At 39.8% G+C, this 22,104-nt stretch overlaps 1 protein-coding gene across 1 annotated transcript in view; it reads left to right on the plus strand.

The window, feature by feature from the left end:
• ITGA4 (integrin subunit alpha 4) overlaps nt 1–22,104 on the plus strand; it is a 171,454-nt gene that overhangs the window by 15,136 nt on the left and 134,214 nt on the right. The window contains exons 3-4 of the mRNA XM_029605917.1: nt 15,497–15,603; nt 16,143–16,272. Of these exons, the coding sequence (XP_029461777.1) occupies nt 15,497–15,603; nt 16,143–16,272 (237 nt within the window). The remainder of the gene's footprint in view (nt 1–15,496; nt 15,604–16,142; nt 16,273–22,104) is intronic.

Raw genomic sequence — 22,104 nt, forward strand, 5'->3', positions numbered from 1 at the left:
CTTAAATATATTTTTTAATAATGGTTTAACAGTGAGACTTTAAATGATTTCCACTTGCTGTGTGTACTTTTTAAACATTGACCATTAAACAAAGAGTGCAAAGGGTGTTTCTGTTTCTTAAACCCTAGTTCTATGCTGCAGAGCTGTTACCATTTGCATTCCACCTGAATACTCATTGCATCGGGCTTTCTGTAAGCATAATACTGAGCGCAAGCTCACAACTTTGACTTATCCAGGTACCCTGTATTAAAAAGAAAAGAGGGTGGGTGGTCTGAACAGGGCTGGATTAAAATTATGGGCCCCTTAAGCAACAGGGGAGGGGTCTCCCCAGAAAAGATCGGGTCTCCCCTTCAAAAGCATTGGAAGTACCACAGGAGAAGGGCCCTCCACTCTGGATTGCTCCTACCTAGATCCTCCCTTTTCTAGCCATCCACCGCCACCTTTGAGTCCCCCAGCCCTGCAGCAGCAGCAACAACCCCTAAAGGAAAATTCTGGTTGGGGCCTGCGAGTAGTCCTGCTGCAGCCTCATTCCCTCCTCTTGCACAGGCTTCTTGTTACCATGGAAAATCATGTGAAGGGGCAGGGCCTTTGAGCATATGAGGATGGGCCGCTCACGGGCCTCGAGGCAAATTTTCCTTTTGGAGTGGTTGCTGCTACAGGGGCAGGACTGCCACTGATCTACATGGCAAGCAGGGCAGTAGGGGCAGGCCTGGATGGTGATATGGCAGCAGTGGTAACACACCACAGCGCCTATCAAAATTTGATACTGGAGGCAGTTGCTTACATTGTCCATCCCTAAATCTGAACCTGGTCCAAATAGTGTACTGGGAGTCGGAACAAGGAATGGCTAGAGCTGTGTTTTCTAAGCTCAGAGTGGCTCGATAACTAAGGTTGTATATATATCTAGAGAGGATTTTAGGCAGGTGGTACAAGCATTGGTACTATCGCTTTAGATTATTGTAACATAGTGTACATAGGGCTCCCTAAAACATTAATACAAGTGTTGCGATTAGCACTCAATACCACAGCATAATCATCACAGGTATAAAATGTTGAAATAGTATTACACTTGTATTAAAGAGCTTGCACTAGCTTCCAGTTCATAAAAGTGTTCAGTTTAAGGTGCTGACAAAAATTCATAAGACCCTGCATGGGCATGCCACAGAGAGTCTGAAAAAGAACTTAAATAGATAGTGCGGACACTTCATTCCCAGGGGAAAACTTGTTGGCTGTTCCATCTTTAAGGGACTATTCTTTACAAATCTAGAGCTTTCTCACGCATTGGGTCAATGCTGTAGAATTCATTGGCTGGAGAGTTGAAGAGCAAGGAAGATTATTTGAGTTTTAGAAAAGTATTGAAGGCTTTCTTGTTTTGCCAGGTTTTTGATGAATTTTATGGATGATCACTGGTTTTTATTGATTTTATGTTCAAACTGGTTTATGACGCATTTTTTAATTTGACTTTTTAACTGTACGCTGCCTTTAATATTTTGATATTTGGAGTTATAAGGGTTTTGTAAATAAACTAGAAGAGCTGAGTTCAAATTTGCTTCTGCCACTGATGCTTATTGCAGAGTTGCCAAGTTCCCCAGTTCAAGGAAGAAGATTTTAGGCCAGTCCTGGATTTCTGACAACCCAATTCTAATGCATTATGGAACCCTCAGCATTCAATCTAATGGGCAGAATGAGGGACCATCAATGCCATCATGTTCATAGCCTGGACTAGTCAAAATGTTTTCCTTGTGGAACTTGGAAACTTGGCAGCTCTGTTCCTGCAATCTAATCTTGGGTAATTCACTTTATCACCTGTTGCCTCAAGTACCCAGTCAGACTGTAAGCTCTCTTGGGCAGGAGCTCATTGTTTCTGTATATAATTTGTTTAGAAGTAACTTGGTATTAGATTTTATATAACTGCTGAAATAATACCAAGGACCTGGTTTTCTAAACTTTTTTCTCCATAGATAGAGAACAGAATGTAAGCCCTAGTAAACAAACACTTAAATGAGAGACAAACAGCAAAAAGGATTACAAATTAAGGGGTCATTTATCAAAATGCGATAAGGCGTTTTCGCATGCGTTAAGGGCTTATTGCATGCGAAAAGCCCCGTTAAATGCATGCGATAGCACCATATCGTATGGTGCGATGCAAATTCAGAAAATAGGAGGAGTTAGGGGGGAGAGTGGGCTGGGTTAGCCTGTCTGCAAAGAGCTATCGCACAGCCATAACGCTGATTTTAATTACACCTCTTTGAATTACGTTAGGCTGTGCGATAAGGTTTCATCACCCTTTGCGATGTCTCCCGTAGAAGCAGCTACACAAGATAGAGATGTATTTCCTCCCTGCCCATATGGCCGCCCTCAGATTTCTGGCACTGCCACTATGACATAACCCTTATAGGTGGGACTTGTAAAAGCTTGAGTCTTTTCCAGATCCAGAGCAGGCTCTGAGACAGTGCTGTAGATATGTATCTCCTAGTCAGTCTGGTTTTCAGAATATCCATATTGAATATGCATGTGCTAGATCTTCATGCAATGGGGACATTTCAGTGTCTGTGCATTAACAGTACTTTTTGACCAGGCTCAGAGCACAAGTACCTATTTCTGCGGGGGTCGAAGGTCTGCAGCCCTTGCCAAGTATTGGATTTGATTTTGGATTTCAGTGCTTGCCTTTCTCAAATGGCTGGGTTGGATTGGGGGGGGGGGTGGAGGAGAGATTTAAAAATGGGGGGGAAATCCTGGGAAGCTGTGAATGAAGGGTGATGCAATTTATTTGGAAGACCAAAAGAGATGGTGCTAGATGACATACCAATCCCCCAGCTCTCCTTGCCCCCCCAAAAAAAAAAAAATTGTGAAAGACAGTCATTGAAACAGATTGAGTCACAAAGAGTTTAGATCCTTCTCTTCAATAAGAAGAGAAATCTCAATTCCAATAATTTTCAACATATTTTCTGTCAAAATCCATGAAGTGCCAGAGGGTATTCCCAGGATCCTCTTGTTAAATTCTGTTATGAAAACAAAGGGTGGCTCACTGATTGTAGCAGAGCTCGTGAGATCCCCTTGTTAAGAAATTGGAAGCACATAATTGTTTAAATCTCATACATAGTAACTTCTGCAGGTAGGTTGCTTATTTTATTCTTGTTCAGCCTTGCTCCCTGTTTTATATTGAGCTAGTCACCTTTCTTTTTAGCTAGTCCCTTTTTTACTTTATGTTTTGAATTTACTGTCTTTCAAATCAATTTACATTTACTGATGTTTTTATTTGTAGTAGTATGAATTATTATTATATTTTTTAATGTACAATATATGGGGAGGGCAGTAATAAAAGCCATTTCTGAAGCTAAAATAATATTTTATCTGCAGAAATTGACTATTTACTATTAGCACTACTACTACTGCTACTCAACATTTCTATAGCACTCCTTGATGTAGATAGCGCTATACAAACAACATATAAGAGACAGTCCCTGCTCAATAGAGCTAACAATCTAATCAAGATGAACATACAGGTCAAGAGGCTTGCGGAGGTTCATGTAATAAGACAACGGTTAAAATTAATGAGGCTGAAGGCAGGTTATTTGATTATTGCCCATCCTCTACGTGGGTAAACATACTTTCACCTGCATATTTCTGTAGGGGTTCCCGGGGCGGGGTTAAGTTGGGGGAGGCAACCATGCACATAGTTTTAGATATTCATTGTTTTGCCTTTAAAAAAGTACCCAGAAAATGCAGGTGCAAATTTGTGTGCGTGCTTTGGAGGGAGGCAAGAATCACAGAAAATCTAGCCATGAAGTTTGATTTTTGATTATTGTGGCAAACCCTGTGGGTAAAATCTATCCACAGGGTTGTCAGACCAGGGGTTAGTTTGATTATCTGCCAGCCTTTTTTTTTTAATTCTGAGTACCTTTCCTTAAATTTTATTTAATGCTTTTATTGATTGGATTGTGTCACATTTATTTTACTTGTTGTTTCTCACCTTGAGTACGTATTAGAAAAGGTGAGCTATTCTCACCTTGAGTACATATTAGAAAAGGTGAGCTATCAGTTAAAGTAAATATTTGTTGTCTTACACCTCAAAAAATTGAAGCAGTCTGACCAGTCAGAGAATTATTTGGTCACAATGTTCATTTCTACTAACTCAAAGAAAAAGCTGTGTGTTTCAGTCGAGCTTTGCTGAGAAAGAACAGTTGCTTGAATTGTCTGTAGCTGGATAGAAAAAAAACCACAGGCTAAGTAATGAAAAATTCCTTCAGAGTTGCCAGAACATTAGAACTGGAGCCTCAGGCTGCTTAAAGGACTAATTCTCATGCTAAGGATGTGCCATTGTTTCTGGTGGAGCAGAAAAGTCATTGGCTAGTCATTCATCCATTTCCATTCCGGTGGGGACATGTTGGAAATTGGATGGTTCCAGGAAATTTCTAGCAAAATTATTTAACAAAACTAGGTGCTCTCCAGGGAACAGCAAAGCACCTGGATCAATCCTATCTCTTTTCTGCCTTTCTAGAGAAGATAAATCTAGACATTTTCAATCATTCTATAGATGAGAACATGTTTATTATGACTCTGTCCATCTCTTTTCGCGTTTCTCCACTAAACTTGATATTAATAGTTGGTAGAAAGTTTCCATTTCAGGAAAAAACATAGTCATTGGCCTTTAACAACATACTATAGTCACCTCAAGACTGATTCACCCAATTAGAGGCTGGTAAAGAGGGTGAAGTGAAGAGCTATTCAGGAAGGCCAGCAATTTTGTTTTTAAGTTATTATTAAAGCTGGAGCAGAGGCTGTACAAGCCTAAAGTGCCAGCAGTGCCAAGGCAAGAACACAATTGTGGATACTTTAGTAAAGCCACGAGACAAGATTTTGGAATGCATTTGAGATAATTGCACATCCTGTTTGGTAAAGATTCACCACTCATGTCTCTGCCTGCTAAGAAACATCACTGGAAAAAGTGATAGCAACAGCTTAGGAATGGTGCCAGGACCAGCAAGCACCAATTCCAGGACAAGGGCACCATCTGGAGGTCGTGTATCCATTCAAGCTGTTACAGAGCTGGGAGATAAAAGCTCTGCTCTGCCTGAATTTATTCTGATTCTCTCAGCCAGCCCCTCTAGATTAGCCTAGAGCAAAATGTGCTACTGTGGGAACTGGCATGCTGGGTCAGACCAAGGTCCATTGATCCCAGCATTCTGTCTCCAAGAGTGGCCAGTCCAGGTCACAGATACCCGACAGATCCTCAATAGTTGATCTATTTCTTGTATCTCACTCCCAGGGATATGCAAAGTCTACCTAACTATTAACTACTTATGAACTTTTCCTTCACAAACTTGCCCAGTCCTCTTCTGAACCCCTTTATATTAGTTGATTTTACCACATCCTCTGACAGCAGATTCCATGACTCGACTGTGCACTGAGTGAAAAAAATGCATCATATTATTAGTTTTAAATCTGATGGTTGATAATTTCATTGAGTGTCCCCTAGTGTTCCCTTATTTACCGGTCCCACCCTACTCATGATTTTATACATTTCAATCGTATCCCCTTCTCAGCTGTTTCTTTCAAAGCTAAAGAGCCCTAATCTGTTTAGCCTTTTTCCATAAGGGAGCTTTTCCATCCCCTTCATCATTTTCATAACTTTTCTCTGTATCTTTTCTATGACTGCTCTGACATTTTTGAGATGGGATGACCAGAACTGCACACAATACTCAAGATGTGGTCGCAACATGGATCTGTACAGACTAAGGCATTACAATATTCTCAGTTTTGTTCTCTATTTCTTTCCAAAAAATCCCTAACATTCTATGCCTTTTTCACTGCCACCTTACACTGATCCAATGATTTTGAGGTATTATCCACAAAGATTTTAAGGTCCTTTTCCTGGGTGGTAAATTCTAACATGGAATCCAGCATTGTATACCTGTAGTTGGGATTACTTTTCCTTCTATGCACTGCTTTGCATTTGTCCACATTAAATTGCATCTACCATTTAGAAGCCCAGTCTCTTAGTATCACAAGATCCTTCTGCAGGTCTTTACAATTAATTACTGTTTTAATGACTTAAAACAATTTTGTGTCATCTGCAAATTTGGTCACCTCACTTGTTGCTTTCTCCAGACAATTTATGAACATGCTAAATAGCACAGGACCAATACAAATCCCTGGGGCACTCCATGAATGAACTTTCACCATTTGGAAAACTGACCATTTAGTTCTACCCTCTTTTTCCTGTCTTTTATCCAGTCACCAATTCACAATAGGACACTGCCTTCAATCTCATGACCTCCCAATTTCCTGAGGAGTCTCTCATGAGGGAATTGTCAAATGCCTTCTGAAAATCCAAATACACTAGATCCGTATGTTTATATACACCCTCAAAAAAAATCCATTAAATTGGTAAGACAATATTTCTCTTTGCAAAAACCATGTTCACTCTCCCCCATAGTGCCATGTTTATTTATGCATTTTGTTTTTAAGAATAGCTTCAACTATTTTGCCTGGAATAGACATCAGGCTCACAAGTCTATAGTTTCTGAAGATCACCCCTGGAGCTGTTTTTAAAAATTGGCATCACATTGGCCACTCTCTAATCTTCTGATACCATGGCTGTTTTAAATGATAGAATGCAAATCACCAGAAATAGCTCTGCAATTTCTTTTTTGAGTTTCTTCAGAATTTTGGGGTAAATACCATCCGGTCTTGGTGATTTGTTATATTTTATTCTGTCAATCTGATTCATTATGTTCTCTAGTTTAACAGTGTTTCCAATTAGTCACTTACAATCGCCACCATCTAAAAATATTTCTGGTATGGGTATAACCCAGACATCCTCCTTGGTAAAGACGGAAGCAAAGAATTAATTTAATTTCTCTGTTATTTCCTTGCCCTTCTTGCCCATCTTTTTTTATCCTCTATCATTTAGAGACCCAACCTACTGCCTCATAGGCTTCTTGCTTTGAATGTACTTGATAAAGTTTATATTATTTTTTTTCCTCTATGGCAAGCTTCTTTTCAAATTTTCTCTTAAACTGCTTAATTACTTTTTCCATCTAACTTGCCAGTGCTTATTATGCTCTTGCCTATTTTCCCCATTTGGGTCTGCTTTCTATTTTTTTGAATAATGCCCTTTTGGTTTTAATTGCCTCTTTTACCTTACTATTAAACCACTCCAACAGTAATTTGGTTCAACCTGGAATACATTTTGTCTGGGCCTTATGAATGGTAATTTTAAACAATGTCCATGCTTTCAATTTTTTCTAACAAAGTTCCTCATTTTATGAGTCTCCCTTTTTATAGTTAAATGCTACTGTAGTAGTTTTCCTTAGTATTCACCCTTCATTGATTATGTCACATGTTATTACATTATGATTCATGTTGCCAAGTGGATCTGCTACCTTTATCTTTTGCATCAGGTCCTGGATTCCACTGAGAACATCTAATATATTTCCCCCCTCTTGTTGGTATTTTGAGTAACTGCTGCCTGAAACAAATGTTGATTGCATCTAGGAACCTTACTTCCCTTGCATGTCCTGATGCAACATTTACCCAATCAGTACTCGGGTAATTGAAGTCTCCCATTATTATTGTGTTGCCCATTTTACTAGCCAGTATAATCTTTGTTAGCATTATGCATTCTGCTTACTCATCCTGGTCAGGAGGGCAGTATTATATCCCCACTACTATTCTATTTCCTTTTACCTTTGGAATTTCTATCCATAAAGATTCCAGATTGCCATTTGTTTCCTGCTAAATTTTTATCCTTTTTGATTCCATTCCATCCTTAATATAGTGTCACCCCTCTACCAATTTTATCTGCCCTATCATGTTGATATAATTTGTACCCTGATATCACAGTGTCATACTGGTTATTCTCCTTCCACCAGCTCTCTGAGATGTCTATTATGTCAATGTCTTCCTTTAGCACCATATATTCGAACACTCTAGTCTTAATTCTCAGACTTCTTGCATTTGCAAACAGACATTTTAGGGTTATTTTATTTGTATTTCTATATATTACCCACAATATGCTTATTATCAGATGATACAGGCAGTTTGCAGTCATTGTTATCTACATTCTCTGGATTTAAATATATCTGGTATTTTTCAGCTTTTACAACCCTCTTTCTATTGGGACATTCTAACTTACTTGCAGGGTCATGCTTCAAATTGCATTAGGGCCCTAATGCCTGCAGCACTGCACATGGAAATTTGATTCAGATGGGTGGATTTTGGGAGGCATAAATGAGAGAGAGAGAGACACAACCTCCAAGGTGACATACATAGTAGTCCACTATTTATACCATTATAAGAGTGCTAGCCAGTAACTCAAGGTGAGGTTTTGGTGGTGGTCTAGGGTTTGGGGGCAAGTTTTACATGCACAGGTAGACGTACGAACAGCACAGTACACATCAGTGAAGATTTGACGTGATTTAGAATGAGGAAGGGTACACAAAGATGAGATTTCGACAGTGTTCTCTCACCCTAGCTTGATAGTACCCATATAAAGAGTTTCTCTCTCTCTCTCTCCCTCTCTCTGCATTTTGATGAATCTAGGGGTTGGTTTGCCAATATTATTTGAAGATATCTCCCATTGAATGATGCACTGCTGAGTGACTGTTGGCTTTCTCCCATGGTTCTAGTTTAAAAGTTGTTCTATCTCCTTTTTAAAAGTTAGCTCCAACAGCCTGGTGACACTCTGGTTAAGGTGAAGCCCATCCCATCAGAATAGGTTTCCCCTTCCCCTGAATGTTCCCTAGTTCCTAATAAACCAAGGAACACTCTTCTCTGCACCATTGTCTCAGCCATGCATTGAGACTCTGGAGCTCAGCCTGCCTTTCGGGGCCTGTGGATGCAAGGGGGAACATGTCTGAGAATGCAACCCCGGATGTTCTGGATTTCAATTTTCTCCCCAAGATCCTAAATTTAGCTTCCAGAACTTCCCTCCTGCACTTTCCTATCTCATTAGTAACCACATGTACCATGATAGTTGGCTCCTCTCCAGCAATCTCTAAAATCTTATCTAGGTGCTGCATGAGATCCCTTTGCACCAAGTTACTGCATGATCCTCATGCCCACCAGCCAGTCAGCTAATCAGCCTTCTATTTTTCCTAATGATCAAATCACTTACTACAATGGCTGTCCTAACCCTTCCCTCTTGGGCACAGACCCCTGAAGACACATCCTTGTGTGAGAGGATAAACCATCACTTGGAGGTTAATAGTAAGAAATTCAAGGCCTTCTATTTTACTGAAGCATTTAATGAATTTAAATTGTGTTTAGCCATTTATTTTGTGTTGATTTATTCTATATTTTAATGTTAATATGAATTTTTTCCCCTGTGAACTGCATTGAACTAATATTGGAAATTAGCAGTATACAGGACATATAAAATAAATGTAAATACAGGATCACTTCCTGCCACACCAAGGTGTGGCCTCCTGTCAGGTGACCTTGATCCTCTCAAGCAGGGCAAGGGCTACTAGACTGGAGTTATGTATGTAACAATAAGTATACAGTATAAAGTATATTTTAAAAGGTCTGCGTGCATAAAATCAAGGAAATACGAGCATGAATGGGCTTTGCATGCACCAAGTGCATTTTTAAAAAGGCCCGGCCACGTATCTCCTGATACGCGCAGAAGTGCTGGGCCTGAAGAAAGAGGTGGGACAGGGTGGAGTCTGGGTGGGGAGGGGCAGGGTGGAGGCTGGCCGGGACAGCGGCCATTAGGCCCTGTCCCTGGGAAGCGTGTGTCGGCAGACAGCCAGCGCGCAGAACTTATTCCTGCTTGGAGGAGCAGGTAAGTTCTTCAACAATAAAAAAAAACCCCGCTAGTTAGGGTAGGTTTAAGGGTCAGGGAGGAGAGGGGAAGAGGGAGGAAGGATAGGGTTATGCTTAGGGAAGTTACCTCCCAGTCCGCTCCATTATTGGAGCAAACTGGGAGGGAACTGGGCAAAGGCTCGATTGTGTTGCAGTGTGATTCTTTTAAAATCAACCCCATCCACATGCAGTGGAGGCCATCCACCTGCACATACATGCTCATGTTATGAAATAGTTGCATCCATGGATGCACGCCGGGAACTGTGTGCACATGGACACATGTGCGGACCTTTTAAAATCTAGCTTTAAATCCGTGTAAGTAGATGCTATTCGCGTATTCTGGATTTTATAAAAGTCCATTTTCACTTTCATGCACACATGTATGCATGTAAAAAAGGGGTAGTCTAGGGGCATTTCTTGTCATAGCCAACAGTTACATGTGAAAGTAGCTAGTTTGTAAGATACGCACATCCATTTTCCAACTTACTCTTGTATTTTTACACCTGCTAATTATCTGGCATAAGAGATAATGTATTTAGAAACATGATGGCAGAGAAAGACCATATGGTCCATGTAGTCTGTCCATCCATCCAAATAATTTAGCATCACTTCCATAGACATCTCCTGTATTTATCCCGTGCTTTCTTGAATTCAGGTACTGGCCTTGTATCAACCACTTCCACTATGAAACTGTTCCATGCATCCCCAACCCTCTCTGTAAAGAAATATTTTCTAAGATTACTCTTGAGTCTACCCCCTTTCAGCCTCATCTCTTGAACCCTTGTTCTAGAGCCTCCTTTCCATTGAAAAAGGCAAATCTCCTGTGCGTGGAAACCTTTGAGATATTTGAATGTCTGTAGTACTGATTGGGTAGGAGGTTTAGGTGAATTGGGAGGAGTTCAGGCTGAAGAACTAGGAGGGTCTCGTTGACCTGGAAAAGGACTTGGCAAACTGGTGGACTAACTGGTTAAAGTGGTAATTGCAATCATGAGTGTATATTTTGAAATACACTGTTTTTCACATGTAAATCCCAACTTATGCAAGTCGTATTTTATTTTTGCATGTAAAGTATATGCAGTCAATGCAATGAAATACATGGTTACAATACATTGCATGTATTCGCTCATTGGCCTACATACACAACATTTTCATTTTATCATTTTTACTTTTTTCTCATTTTTGATTATTTTTGTTTCATTAATTTTAGTTCACACTAAACTGTTTTAATGCACACTAATTTCCAGTTAGTGCACACTAAGTTGAACTAGTGCACACTAATTTTTAGTGCACACTAATTGAAACAAAATAAAAAAAATTGCTGCCCATCCCTATTGTGGGGTAAACATACTTGTATTTTTTAACAAGCGTGTATATGATATTCATATGTTATAATACTATAGCAAAACTATGCATGGCCACACACATGTGCATATTCCACTGTACACCCATCTTTAAAAGTTATCCTCCCTGGTTTTAAATTTGATAACCTCATGATTAATGACCAGGAAAAAGACCTAAATTAGTCAGTCACTAAAATCAGGGTTAATTGAATGTTATTTTAAGTGACTAATTGACATTCTGAAGACTTTCCTCTTAGAGCTGTATATAGGTGGCATTTAAATCTTTGAAATAAATAAATAAATGCATAGTGGAAGTGATATCTCTATATCAATAAATGAGACTGGGGTGAAAGTGAGGGTGGAAATCAAACTAGTAACTAACTAGTTGCCCAGAAACCAATACTCTCACTTTCTCAGATAAAGTAAGTGCCCTTTGCAAACTCATAATTCTAACACTGGCAAACAAATTCTTCTACTAGCTCAGAGAGACTAAGTCAATTTTCCCACTACACAAACAATTCTGACATTGGCAAACAAATATTATCTTTTACTAGCTCAAAGAATCAGTCTCTTTCTCACTACATAAATAATTTGAACACTGGTAAACAAATACTAACCTTAAAACCAGCAAACAATATAAATAGCCAGTAATAGTTTAACCCTCCAGGAATTTTTTTTATTTCAAGATTTGAGCACATCTTCCTAGCAAATCCAGCACTCCCACTGGACTGAAGTATACTCTTTATGTCCTGCAATGTATATTCAAGAGTCACTGTGGCATTCCTAAAATTAATATCCAAAATGACAAAATGAAAGGGAAAGCACCACTCTTTTTCTACATGTTTTAGATAGGCTTCCATAACTTACGGGGACTGAGCATGGGATGCGTGTTTCAGAAAAATCATGAGACCACCCCCTCTTCTTTCGACTGGTCTTCCCTGACCAACACTGAGGCATCGTGATACTGGCTCGTAAAAGCAGAAACAGCTCCAGGACTCTTTTACCATTCTTTCCAGAAACTTTATTCCCAAGAATTTGATGCAATGAAGGAAATAGGGTAGAAGGGATCAGCTCTCATGATTTTCCATGGTAGGAAAAGAAAATAAGAAATGCATTTTTCCTCTCAAGGAAGAAAACGAGTGCTAAGCAAGAAAAAGGGAGAGTTCCTGGACATGATTCTGCTCTGAGCAGAAGTAAAGTATGATCAGGGTAGAGGCTTTGCGAGGTGATTGAAGGCTGCACTTCTAAGGGGCCGATGCAGTACAGTGTGCTCAGCCGAGCGCACTGTTAACCCACAGTCGGGCGCAGGTTGAATAGACGCTAATCAATCCCCTAATACAATAAGGGGATTAGCGCATATTCAACGCGCGTCCAACGCGGAGTGAATCTAATAGCGCCCATCACATGCAAATGCATGTGAATGAGGCTATCAGGCATTCACTCCCAGGTGAAAAAAAAAATGCGCATCTCGGATGCACATTTAACTGTCATTTATTAATACCTGCCTGGAGCAGGCATTAATAGCTGAGCACATCTAAAACAAGTACAAAAAAGCAGAAAAAACAGCTTTTCAGTACTGCCTCCTACTTAATATCATTGTGATTTTAAGTAGGATAAAAAATTTAAGAAAGAAAGTTAAAAAAAAAGACAGATGGGTTCAGGAAACGGACGCTCAACTGACACATACAATTGGTACAATTGGTCATGAACTACTTCGCTAAATGACTATGTCTAATGATATATTGTAACCAAACCTTTGACGGCACCTGTTAGAATGTACTATTGTACACTTTTACCTACATTAAATATGTGCCTACATGTAAACCGTTGCGATGGTATTTAACTTAGCAACGGTATAGAAAAGTTTTTAAATAAATAAACAAGTGTCCGTTTCCTGAACCCTCGGCGTCGGTTTTCCTTACCGGCGGTCAGCCATCACTAAAACCGATGCCGAGTTTATCAGCGGTGGTTTTCCTTACCAGTGGACTGCAGAGTCACGAAAACCAACGCCAATAAACCCGGGCATCGGTTTTCATGACTCAGCTGTCCGCCAGTCAGGAAAATCGACGCCGATAAGCTCGGCGTCGGTTTTCCTTGCTGGCGGATGGCCGAGTCACGAAAACCAATTGGGTTCGCATTAGCAAGGATGTGCCTCCTTGCTAATGCCTGGGTTATCTTAAGAAAGCGGGTGCTGACTGTTCAGCACCCACTTTCTATGCTAAATTATTGCATCAGCCCCTAAGTGAGCGAATAACCCTGTGAAGGCAAGTTCAGTGGTAGAAAAGAGCATGTAATGGAAAGTATAGGTTGTCTCACTGGCTAAGAATTCTGAATATATTTATTATGCTTCTTCTGTGAAACCTTTGAGGCATTTTAGAACAGCATGAATAGTGACCAAATTCCCCTTTAATTACAGTAGATATTCAGGAAAGTCTGGTGTTCAGCTACTGTTTACTCGAGGCCAAACTTCACACAGCAATGGGCAGACTAACTTGTTTTTCAAGTCTCCCACCAAAAGAACAGAAAAAAGGGAAACTGGTCAGCGCCATATGCAAATGGCTGAGCTATTCCATTTGTGTCCGCAAGGCACATACAGGCACAATGTTCTGGAATCTGTATTCCTTAAGGGATTAAAAATGATTCTTCCTGAGTCTGACAGTTGGGTTCCCTGGTTAAAAGAGCAATACTTTACTCCCTAATTTTGTCAGTTCTTGATATTCTGAACTATGTTTTGCTTGCATTGTATTGTTTGTTTGACTTGTTTTGTTGAATGTTTATTTTTCTATTTCTGTTTACATGTACACTGCTTAGCATGCTTTTCCTATTATAAGTGGTATATAGAAATGTTTAATAAAACAAACAAATAAATTATAAGACAGTGTGGTTCATCCCAATTCCAGTAACCTGAAATTATTTCATGCTGCAGATTACTGCATGCCTCACGAATTGAAACTGTTGGATAGATCACTGGCATAGAGCAATGTGTCAGACACAATTTTCTACCACCATCTAATACTAAATAACAGTCCTTTATGATGGTTTCAGCTGGTATTTTAATAATTTATACAATTACAGTGGTCTGTTTGTATTTATTCATTTATGTGCTGATGCTTTTTTTATTTACTATTAGATTTATTATTGTACCCTAGCTATACAATTACATTATACCAATAAAAAAAACAAATGGGCCATAGATTAGTAATTGTATGATAAATACATTACTGTAAAATGGCCGTTATAGCAAACAAGAAAATTGATTAGGAAGGAATTTTTCAGTCCTCCCTAATAATAGATTAATTTGCATGTGGTAATAAAGTCATGGGGAAGACAATTTTTTAAGCCGTTTGAGTACATATCATTGTGCCTGTGTAAATCAGCAGTCTGAAGATTGCCCTCACTCAATATGGTTAAAAGTTGTTCTGCACCGTGTTTACTTTCACTGTACTTGGTGGGGGGAGGGGGAGCATTCCTGGTGACATGCCTAGGTCAGGGGAATAAAATAACACACCTAGATTCTGTTTTGAACTTTGCACTTATATGTGGAAGAGGCACAAAAAGGTGTTGGGGCCCACAGGAGCAAACCACCATGTGAAAGTGAAAGTAGCTGTATACATTCTCTTTGAAAACGGATGCAGAGCTGGCAGGTAAAAAGCACCCAGGGACTTGCTCCCTATACGAACAGTTTCAAAAACTGACCACTAAGATCATAAACCCTTAGCAGAATATTTGTCATATTCACATCTATTGCATTGATTGAGCTCGGGGATCTGCAGTCTCCTTCTGTAGACAAGGAGAATTATGATTCAGTTCTTACATCGGAAAGATGTTCCAAATACCCCTGAAATTCTGAGTGATGTGTACCTAAATCCACTACAGAGAGGTAGGCAATTGTCACCTCGATGAAAGCAAGACAGTCGGTGTGTATCTGAAAAATCCTGTCAATACAGGTTTTTTGGTTTTGTTTTGTTTTTGTTTTCTACCAAGAATCTCTCAGAATCCAGAAAAATGTAAACTTGAATGTTTTTGAAAACTATATCTTAAAGGTTTTATGGAGATGCATTTCAGAGCACAACTTGAAAGTAGTCATTTAAAAAATGATTTTGGAGGCGAGGAAACTGTATAGAACGTGTTCCTTTGGTGAATTTCACCCTACTGATATGTTGCGTCTTCAGTGTAGTATTCACTTGCTCTCTTTCCATCTGAGTGATTTTATCAGTGGGGTATGTGTCTTTACAACAGCCAAAGTATATAAACTACTTCAAAATAATATTGAAATCCACTTATCATATAACAAATTTGATAATAGCATATACAAGAGCCCTATAAATCTGTTTGCTGTTTGTCAGGGAGTCCCGTTGGAGACTACTGTGGAAAAACCTGCATAGAAGAAAGAGATAACCAGTGGATGGGTGTCAGCTTGTCCCGGCAGCCAAAAGCAGATGGATCAATTCTGGTAATTTAATTGTATTAAAGGGACATTCTGAGAAGTCCAGTGGTCTGTCTTCTAACACACCCTTCCTTTTCCCCACATTCAGTACTAAAATTATCATATAATACTACACATACTTAAAAGGAAAAGAAAAAAAAGGACTATTTTAGCAAAACGTTATTTTCCCTGAGTTAGGGACATGGAGCGCACCAAGTATCCTTTGCTCTCTCTTCTATTTTGTTGAGTCTATTAGAGAATTGCATAACCCCAGTAGAACTTTTTCATACGTTTAGCAGTGGGTTGGATGTTAGGTGCTTGGCACCCACTCAGAAGAAAGCCCCCAAGTATGGAGAAAAATATCTCATTATAAAAATGTTATCTTCCTCTTTTGAGTAGGCACAGCTATATATCTGCAACTGAGAAGAAGGTGCATTTCAGTTTAACCCACTTTTGAGTCAGCTAAGTTGAAATGTATCCGTGTGCCTTCAAGTATTTAAATGTATCCGTGTGCCTTCAAGTATTTAAAAAAATATTTTCTGTATTTTCCTTTTTTTAAAATACAGGCTTGTGGACACAGGTGGAAAAATATATTTTACATGAAAAAAGAGCACAAGTTTCCATATGGAGTCTGTTATGGAATACCTCCTGATTTTAGGACGGAAGTGAGTCAGAGGATATGTCCTTGCTATAGAGGTAAGACACACTTTTCTTGGCAGATAATTTACTAGTAAACAACAGGCTAGTTGGTGCAGTACCTTGTTCTCTTTTAATTGTACAATTTTGAAAACTATAAGAGCCCCATTGTATAGGAAGATTTGGATACCATTTTCACAAAAGATGGAGCTTTATTGATGCAGGGAGGAGGAATAGCCTAGTGGTTAGAGCAGTGGACTATTAACCAGGAGAGCAGGGTTCAAGTCCTGCTGTTGCTCCTTGTGACCTTGGGCAAGTCACTTTACCCTCCATTGCCTCAGGTACAAACTTAGACTGTAAGCCCTCTGGGGATAAAGAAAATACTTACAGTACCTGAATGTAAACCAGTGTGATATCTCAATTGAGATTGAATGTCGGTATATAAAAATAATAAATAAATAAATGCTGAAGAACACTGAATTCCTTGCAGACTGTATAAGAATTATCCATAACATGATGTTTCTACATGAGCTTTTCAGATCACAGAGATCACTTCTTCAGAAGACATCTTCAGACAAATCATTGTTGACTGTTGGGCGATTGGGGATGTGATGAGGAAACAAAAAAGTATGCTGAGCACCCCTTACCAGTCTTCTGAAGAAACAAAAAAAGTACTTGCTAAATACTAGATCAGGGCTTCCCAATCTGTGGGTCGGGACCACAAATGGGGTCACAAAACCTTTGGCTGGGGTCAAAAGTGCCCCAAATACCAGCATTCTTTACGTATCAGCAGCATTAGTAGAGGAAGCCAAAATGGGGACTATGAGTATGAGCCAACTTACACTCACAGGCCTTGCAGTAGTCCTGCCCTCATATGAGTTTCTGTGTTAAAAGGAAGCCCTGCATGAAGAAAGATTGGGGCCACCACAGGGCCTGTGAGCTTGCATTGACTCACAAGCCCCACGCTGACTTTCATTACTAATGCTGCAGAGATCACTCTTAGATTTGGTACCAGCCATGGGGGGAGGTTGATTGTGCAAGGGCCTGTGGAGATTACCACTACTCTTCTCTTCTCATCCCCAACTGAGCTTATTCAAATAATGCCCTTGTCATCAGCAGTCCTCCATTCCCACCAGTTACCATCCACCATTAGCCTGGGGCCCAAAGGAAAATGTTGCCACTAGCTAGGGAGATGTTTGGAGAATAAGCTGTTTGAAGGGTGGGATCAGATGCAGGAGGGATTTGAGAGTTAGATCAGCTGGCAGGGGAGCTTCAGAAAATGGATCAGGTGGAGAATGGTGGGGGTGGGGAGAGGATTGGTTGTGGAGGTTAAGACATGGAGAATGGTAGAAAATTGACCGGAGGATGTAATAAGGATTGAAGAGGAAGAAGTGGAAAGTGAAGCACAGGGGATGGGAGATGAATGAGGAGGGAATAGTGAAGGTGTGAGGGAAGAGATGGGGTAAAATGGAGTGGATGACAGAAAATCAATTGGAGGTTATAAGAAGGGCTTGGGGTGAGAGAGGATCAGCTGGAGGGATACAAAAAGAGCTGTATGGTTGAGAGGAGCTAGGGAATACAAGAAGAAAGGGGAGGAGTTTAAGATTGGAAGCCCTTTAGAGGAGATGGAGGTTGAGAAAGTTGTTGGAGTAGAAATGTCCCCCTGATAATTTGTTTTGGTTGCTGTCTGAGGGTCATGTGAATTTTCAAGTGCTGATCTATTAGTTAAAATTTGTAACCTATCATTAAAATCATCCATTGTACCTGAAGACTGGAGGGTGGCCAATGTAACCCCAATATTTAAAAAAGGCTCCAGGGACGATCCGGTTAACTATAGACCAGTGAGCCTGACTTCAGTGCCAGGAAAAATAATGGAAACTATTCTCAAGATCAAAATCGTAGAGCATATAGAAAGACCTGGTTTAATGGAACACAGTCAACATGGATTTACCCAAGGGAAGTCTTGCCTAACAAATCTGCTTCATTTTTTTGAAGGGGTTAATAACATGTGGATAAAGGTGAACCGGTAGATGTAGTGTATTTGGATTTTCAGAAGGCGTTTGACAAAGTCCCTCATGAGAGGCTTCTACGAAAACTAAAAAGTCATGGGATAGGAGGTGATGTCCTTTTGTGGATTACAAACTGGTTAAAAGACAGGAAAAGGAAAGTAGGATTAAATGGTCAGTTTTCTCAGTGGAAAAAGGTAAATAGTGGAGTGCCTCAGGGATCTGTACTTGGACCGGTGCTTTTCAATATATATATAAATGATCTGGAAAGGAATGCAATGAGTGAGGTTATCAAATTTGTGGATGATACAAAATTATTCAGAGTAGTTAAATCACAAGCAGACTGTGATACATTACAGGTGGACCTTGCAAGACTGGAAGACTGGGCATCTAAATGGCAGATGAAATTTAATGTGGACAAGTGCAAGGTGTTGCATATAGGGAAAAATAACCCATGCAGAACTTACACGATGTTAGGTTCCATATTAGGAGCTACCACCCAGGAAAAAGATCTAGGCATCATAGTGGATAATACTTTAAAATCGTCGGCTCAGTGTGCTGCAGCAGTCAAAAAAGCAAACAGAATGTTAGGAATTATTAGGAAGGGAATGGTTAATAAAACGGAAAATGTCATAATGCCTCTATACCACTCCATGGTGAGACCGCACCTTGAATACTGTGTACAATTCTGGTTGCTGCATCTCAAAAAAGATATAGTTGCGATGGAGAAGGTACAGAGAAGGGCAACCAAAATGATAAAGGGGATGAAACAGCTCCCCTATGAGGAAAAGCGAAGAGGTTGGGGCTGTTCAGCTTGGAGAAGAGACGGCTGAGGGTGGATATGATAGAGGTCTTTAAGTTCATGAGATGTCTTAAACGAGTAGATGTGACTCAGTTATTTACACTTTCGAATAATAGGACTAAGGGGCATTCCATGAAGTTAGCAAGTAGCACATTTAAAAATAATCGGAGAAAATTCTTTTTCACTCAATGTACAATAAAGCTCTGGAATTTGTGCCAGAGGATGTGGTTAGTACAGTTAGTGTAGCTGAGTTCAAAAAAGGTTTGGATACGTTCTTGGAGGAGAAATCCATTAACGGCTATTAATCAAGTTTACTTAGGGAATAGCCACTGCTATTAATTGCATCAGTAGCATGGGATCTTCTTAGTGTTTGGATAATTGCCAGGTTCTTGTGGCCTGGTTTGGCCTCTGTTGGAAACAGGATACTGGGCTTGATGGACTCTTGGTCTGACCCAGCATGGCAATTTCTTTTGTGCTTATGTTCTTAAAATGAGATCACATTGGATAAAAGTCTAGGAGTCCCTCTATAAGAAGACTCTGTGTAAAATGTCACAACCTCTCTCCCATCTATGCCTCTTCAGGGCAGTGGCTCCTTTCCCAGCCAGAGCCAGCCACATCAGCAGCTTTTCCCCAGCTTTTTTGCCTATAATACTGATATCTTATGGCCACTGCTCGTGTTGCATCCCCTGGTTATTATGTTGTATTGACATATTGTGACTCTGATTGAATCATCATACTGACATCTTGTGGCCCCTCTTGGTATGGCATCCTCAAGCTAGTCTACCTGACATTCACGATCTTCCTCACCCAAATGTTTCACTTTTCCCTTCCTTTCAGTTGCCCTCACCATCCCCTTACATATTCACACTCCATTTTCTCTCTTTCCTCACCTATCATTAGCCATCTTTCCCTGCTGCTTCATAGGTCACCCCCAGATCATATCCTCACCACTCCCCTGGTTCAACAGTTCCATGCAGAGCTTTATTTAGCTAGGCTTTTAACAGAGAGATACACATGTTCTGGCTTTCTACTTGATGGCTTTTACATATAAGATACAAATTGTAATTTGCCTAGCACGGCTTGGTCTGATATAAGCAAACAAAAATATTTTAAATAAATAAATAGAAATAAGATACAGGTTCTTTTCCTACAGGAATAATATTCAGAGGTTTAAATACTTCAGCAGAATCATATACACTAGTCATAGTCCAAGATCCAGCTCAATGTCATTGGTCAAGTTATCCAATTGCATAGTCTACAATATTTCACCTTAAAGGCAAAAAATAAATTTAATTCCAGATTCCAAGAACTTATGGATCCTCTCCAGGATTCACTCGGTTTGTCATTCAGACATCTGTGGCCCCCTCTTGGTCCATGCTATGAATTAGCCCTATGCTTGGGGTAGGGAGTACAACATGAGAAATTATATTTACTAATATGATTTATCTTTGGGTTCGTAGCTTGAATGGGGAATGAGACAGGGTCCAGGTCACCCCGATACCACAATTCTGTGCTCTTCCCACACAGCTTGTGGCATCGCAGACCATATAAAAGGCGTTGTGCACCCTTACTTTAGTGCACAACGCCTTACACAAAACGGAAAACACCACACTCAACAACATGATCCATCAACACAAACCTCAGCGATACACCAGAACTACCAGCAAACTACTCCTGGACATACCATCACTTCCATCGGCTAAGCTCACGTGTACGAGAAACAGAGCATTCTCAATTGCAGGACCAAACATATGGAACTCCCTACCACAATACCTAAGCTCAATAATTGACAGCAAATCCTTTAAAAAAGAACTGAAAACCTGGTTATTCAGCAAAACATTCAGAGATGGCGTAGGCTAAACTTCATAACCCCACCATCAACAACACCCATGCAAGATGAGCGCACTAAGAGTTCATAATGCTCTCCCCCCTCCACTCTTCACTTCTCCCCGCTCCCACTGTCCTTTCTTCTTTTCCCCTCCCCTCCCTATCCCACCCCCCTTTCTTTCCCCCTCCGTCCTCCCACTTTAACTTCTTGCATATCTCTTTGCCATACAGTCCTGTTCTTACTAACTCGTTTCTCAGTTCCTTACTGCTGTTAAAGTTTTAATTAATTAAATTTGACACGACCTTGTTCAAGCATTTAAGATTAGTTCTAAGATAATCTCCTAACAGTTTGATATAACCTATACCATTCTATGTTCCATGTACTGTTCTATGTAACAAATTGTTCTATTGTAAACCAAGGTGAAGGCTAATTGCTAAACCTTGGTATATAAAAGCTCTGAAATAAATAAATAAATAAATAAATAAATAAATAAAATCATCACACCAGAATAAAACAGTAATGAACCCTTTTACTAGTATTTTGTAAGTAAACAGTAAATCCAACTAGAACATTAAATGGGAAAAGTACAGTAGTGAAGTATAATCTAAACTTGCAGTTTTTGGGGGTTAGTGGATGTGAGTGCTGTGGTGGTGGTAAGGGAGGAGTGAATGTTGGAGGAAGGAGAGAGCAAGAGTGAATAATTGAGAGGGTGGTGAAAGGAAGAGTGATTGCTTGAGAAGGAGACAAGAGTGGAGCATTGAATGTGGTTGGGAGAGAGTTGAGAGAAATGCATACTGGGGGAGAACTGAGAAAGGGGTGAGTCCTGAGGAAGATGTGAGAGAGATGTGGATCAGCAGTGGACCAATCTAAAAGGAGCAATTACCAAGGCAACTAATCTATATGTTAGAAAAGTAAAGAAAAGTAAAGAAAAGAAAAAGAAAAATGAAACCTATCTGGTTCTCAAAGGAGGTGGCTGATAAAATAAAGGCTAAAAGAACAGCATTCAAGAAATATAAAAGATCCTGAAGGGAGGAGCACAAAGAAGAATATTTGGTAGAACTGAGGGAGACGAAGAAATTAATCAAGATGGCAAAAAGTCAAGCAGAAGAGAGGATTGCCAAGGAGATAAAGAATGGTGACAACAAATTTTTCAGATACATCAGTGAAAAGAGAAAAGTTCAAAGTGGTATAGTGAAATTGAAAGGTGGAAAGGATCAATGTGTGGAGAAAGACGAGGAAATGGCAGAAATATTAAA

This window comes from Rhinatrema bivittatum, chromosome 6 (genome assembly GCF_901001135.1).
Source record: "Rhinatrema bivittatum chromosome 6, aRhiBiv1.1, whole genome shotgun sequence".
In the NCBI taxonomy this organism is placed as follows: Eukaryota; Metazoa; Chordata; class Amphibia; order Gymnophiona; family Rhinatrematidae; genus Rhinatrema; species Rhinatrema bivittatum.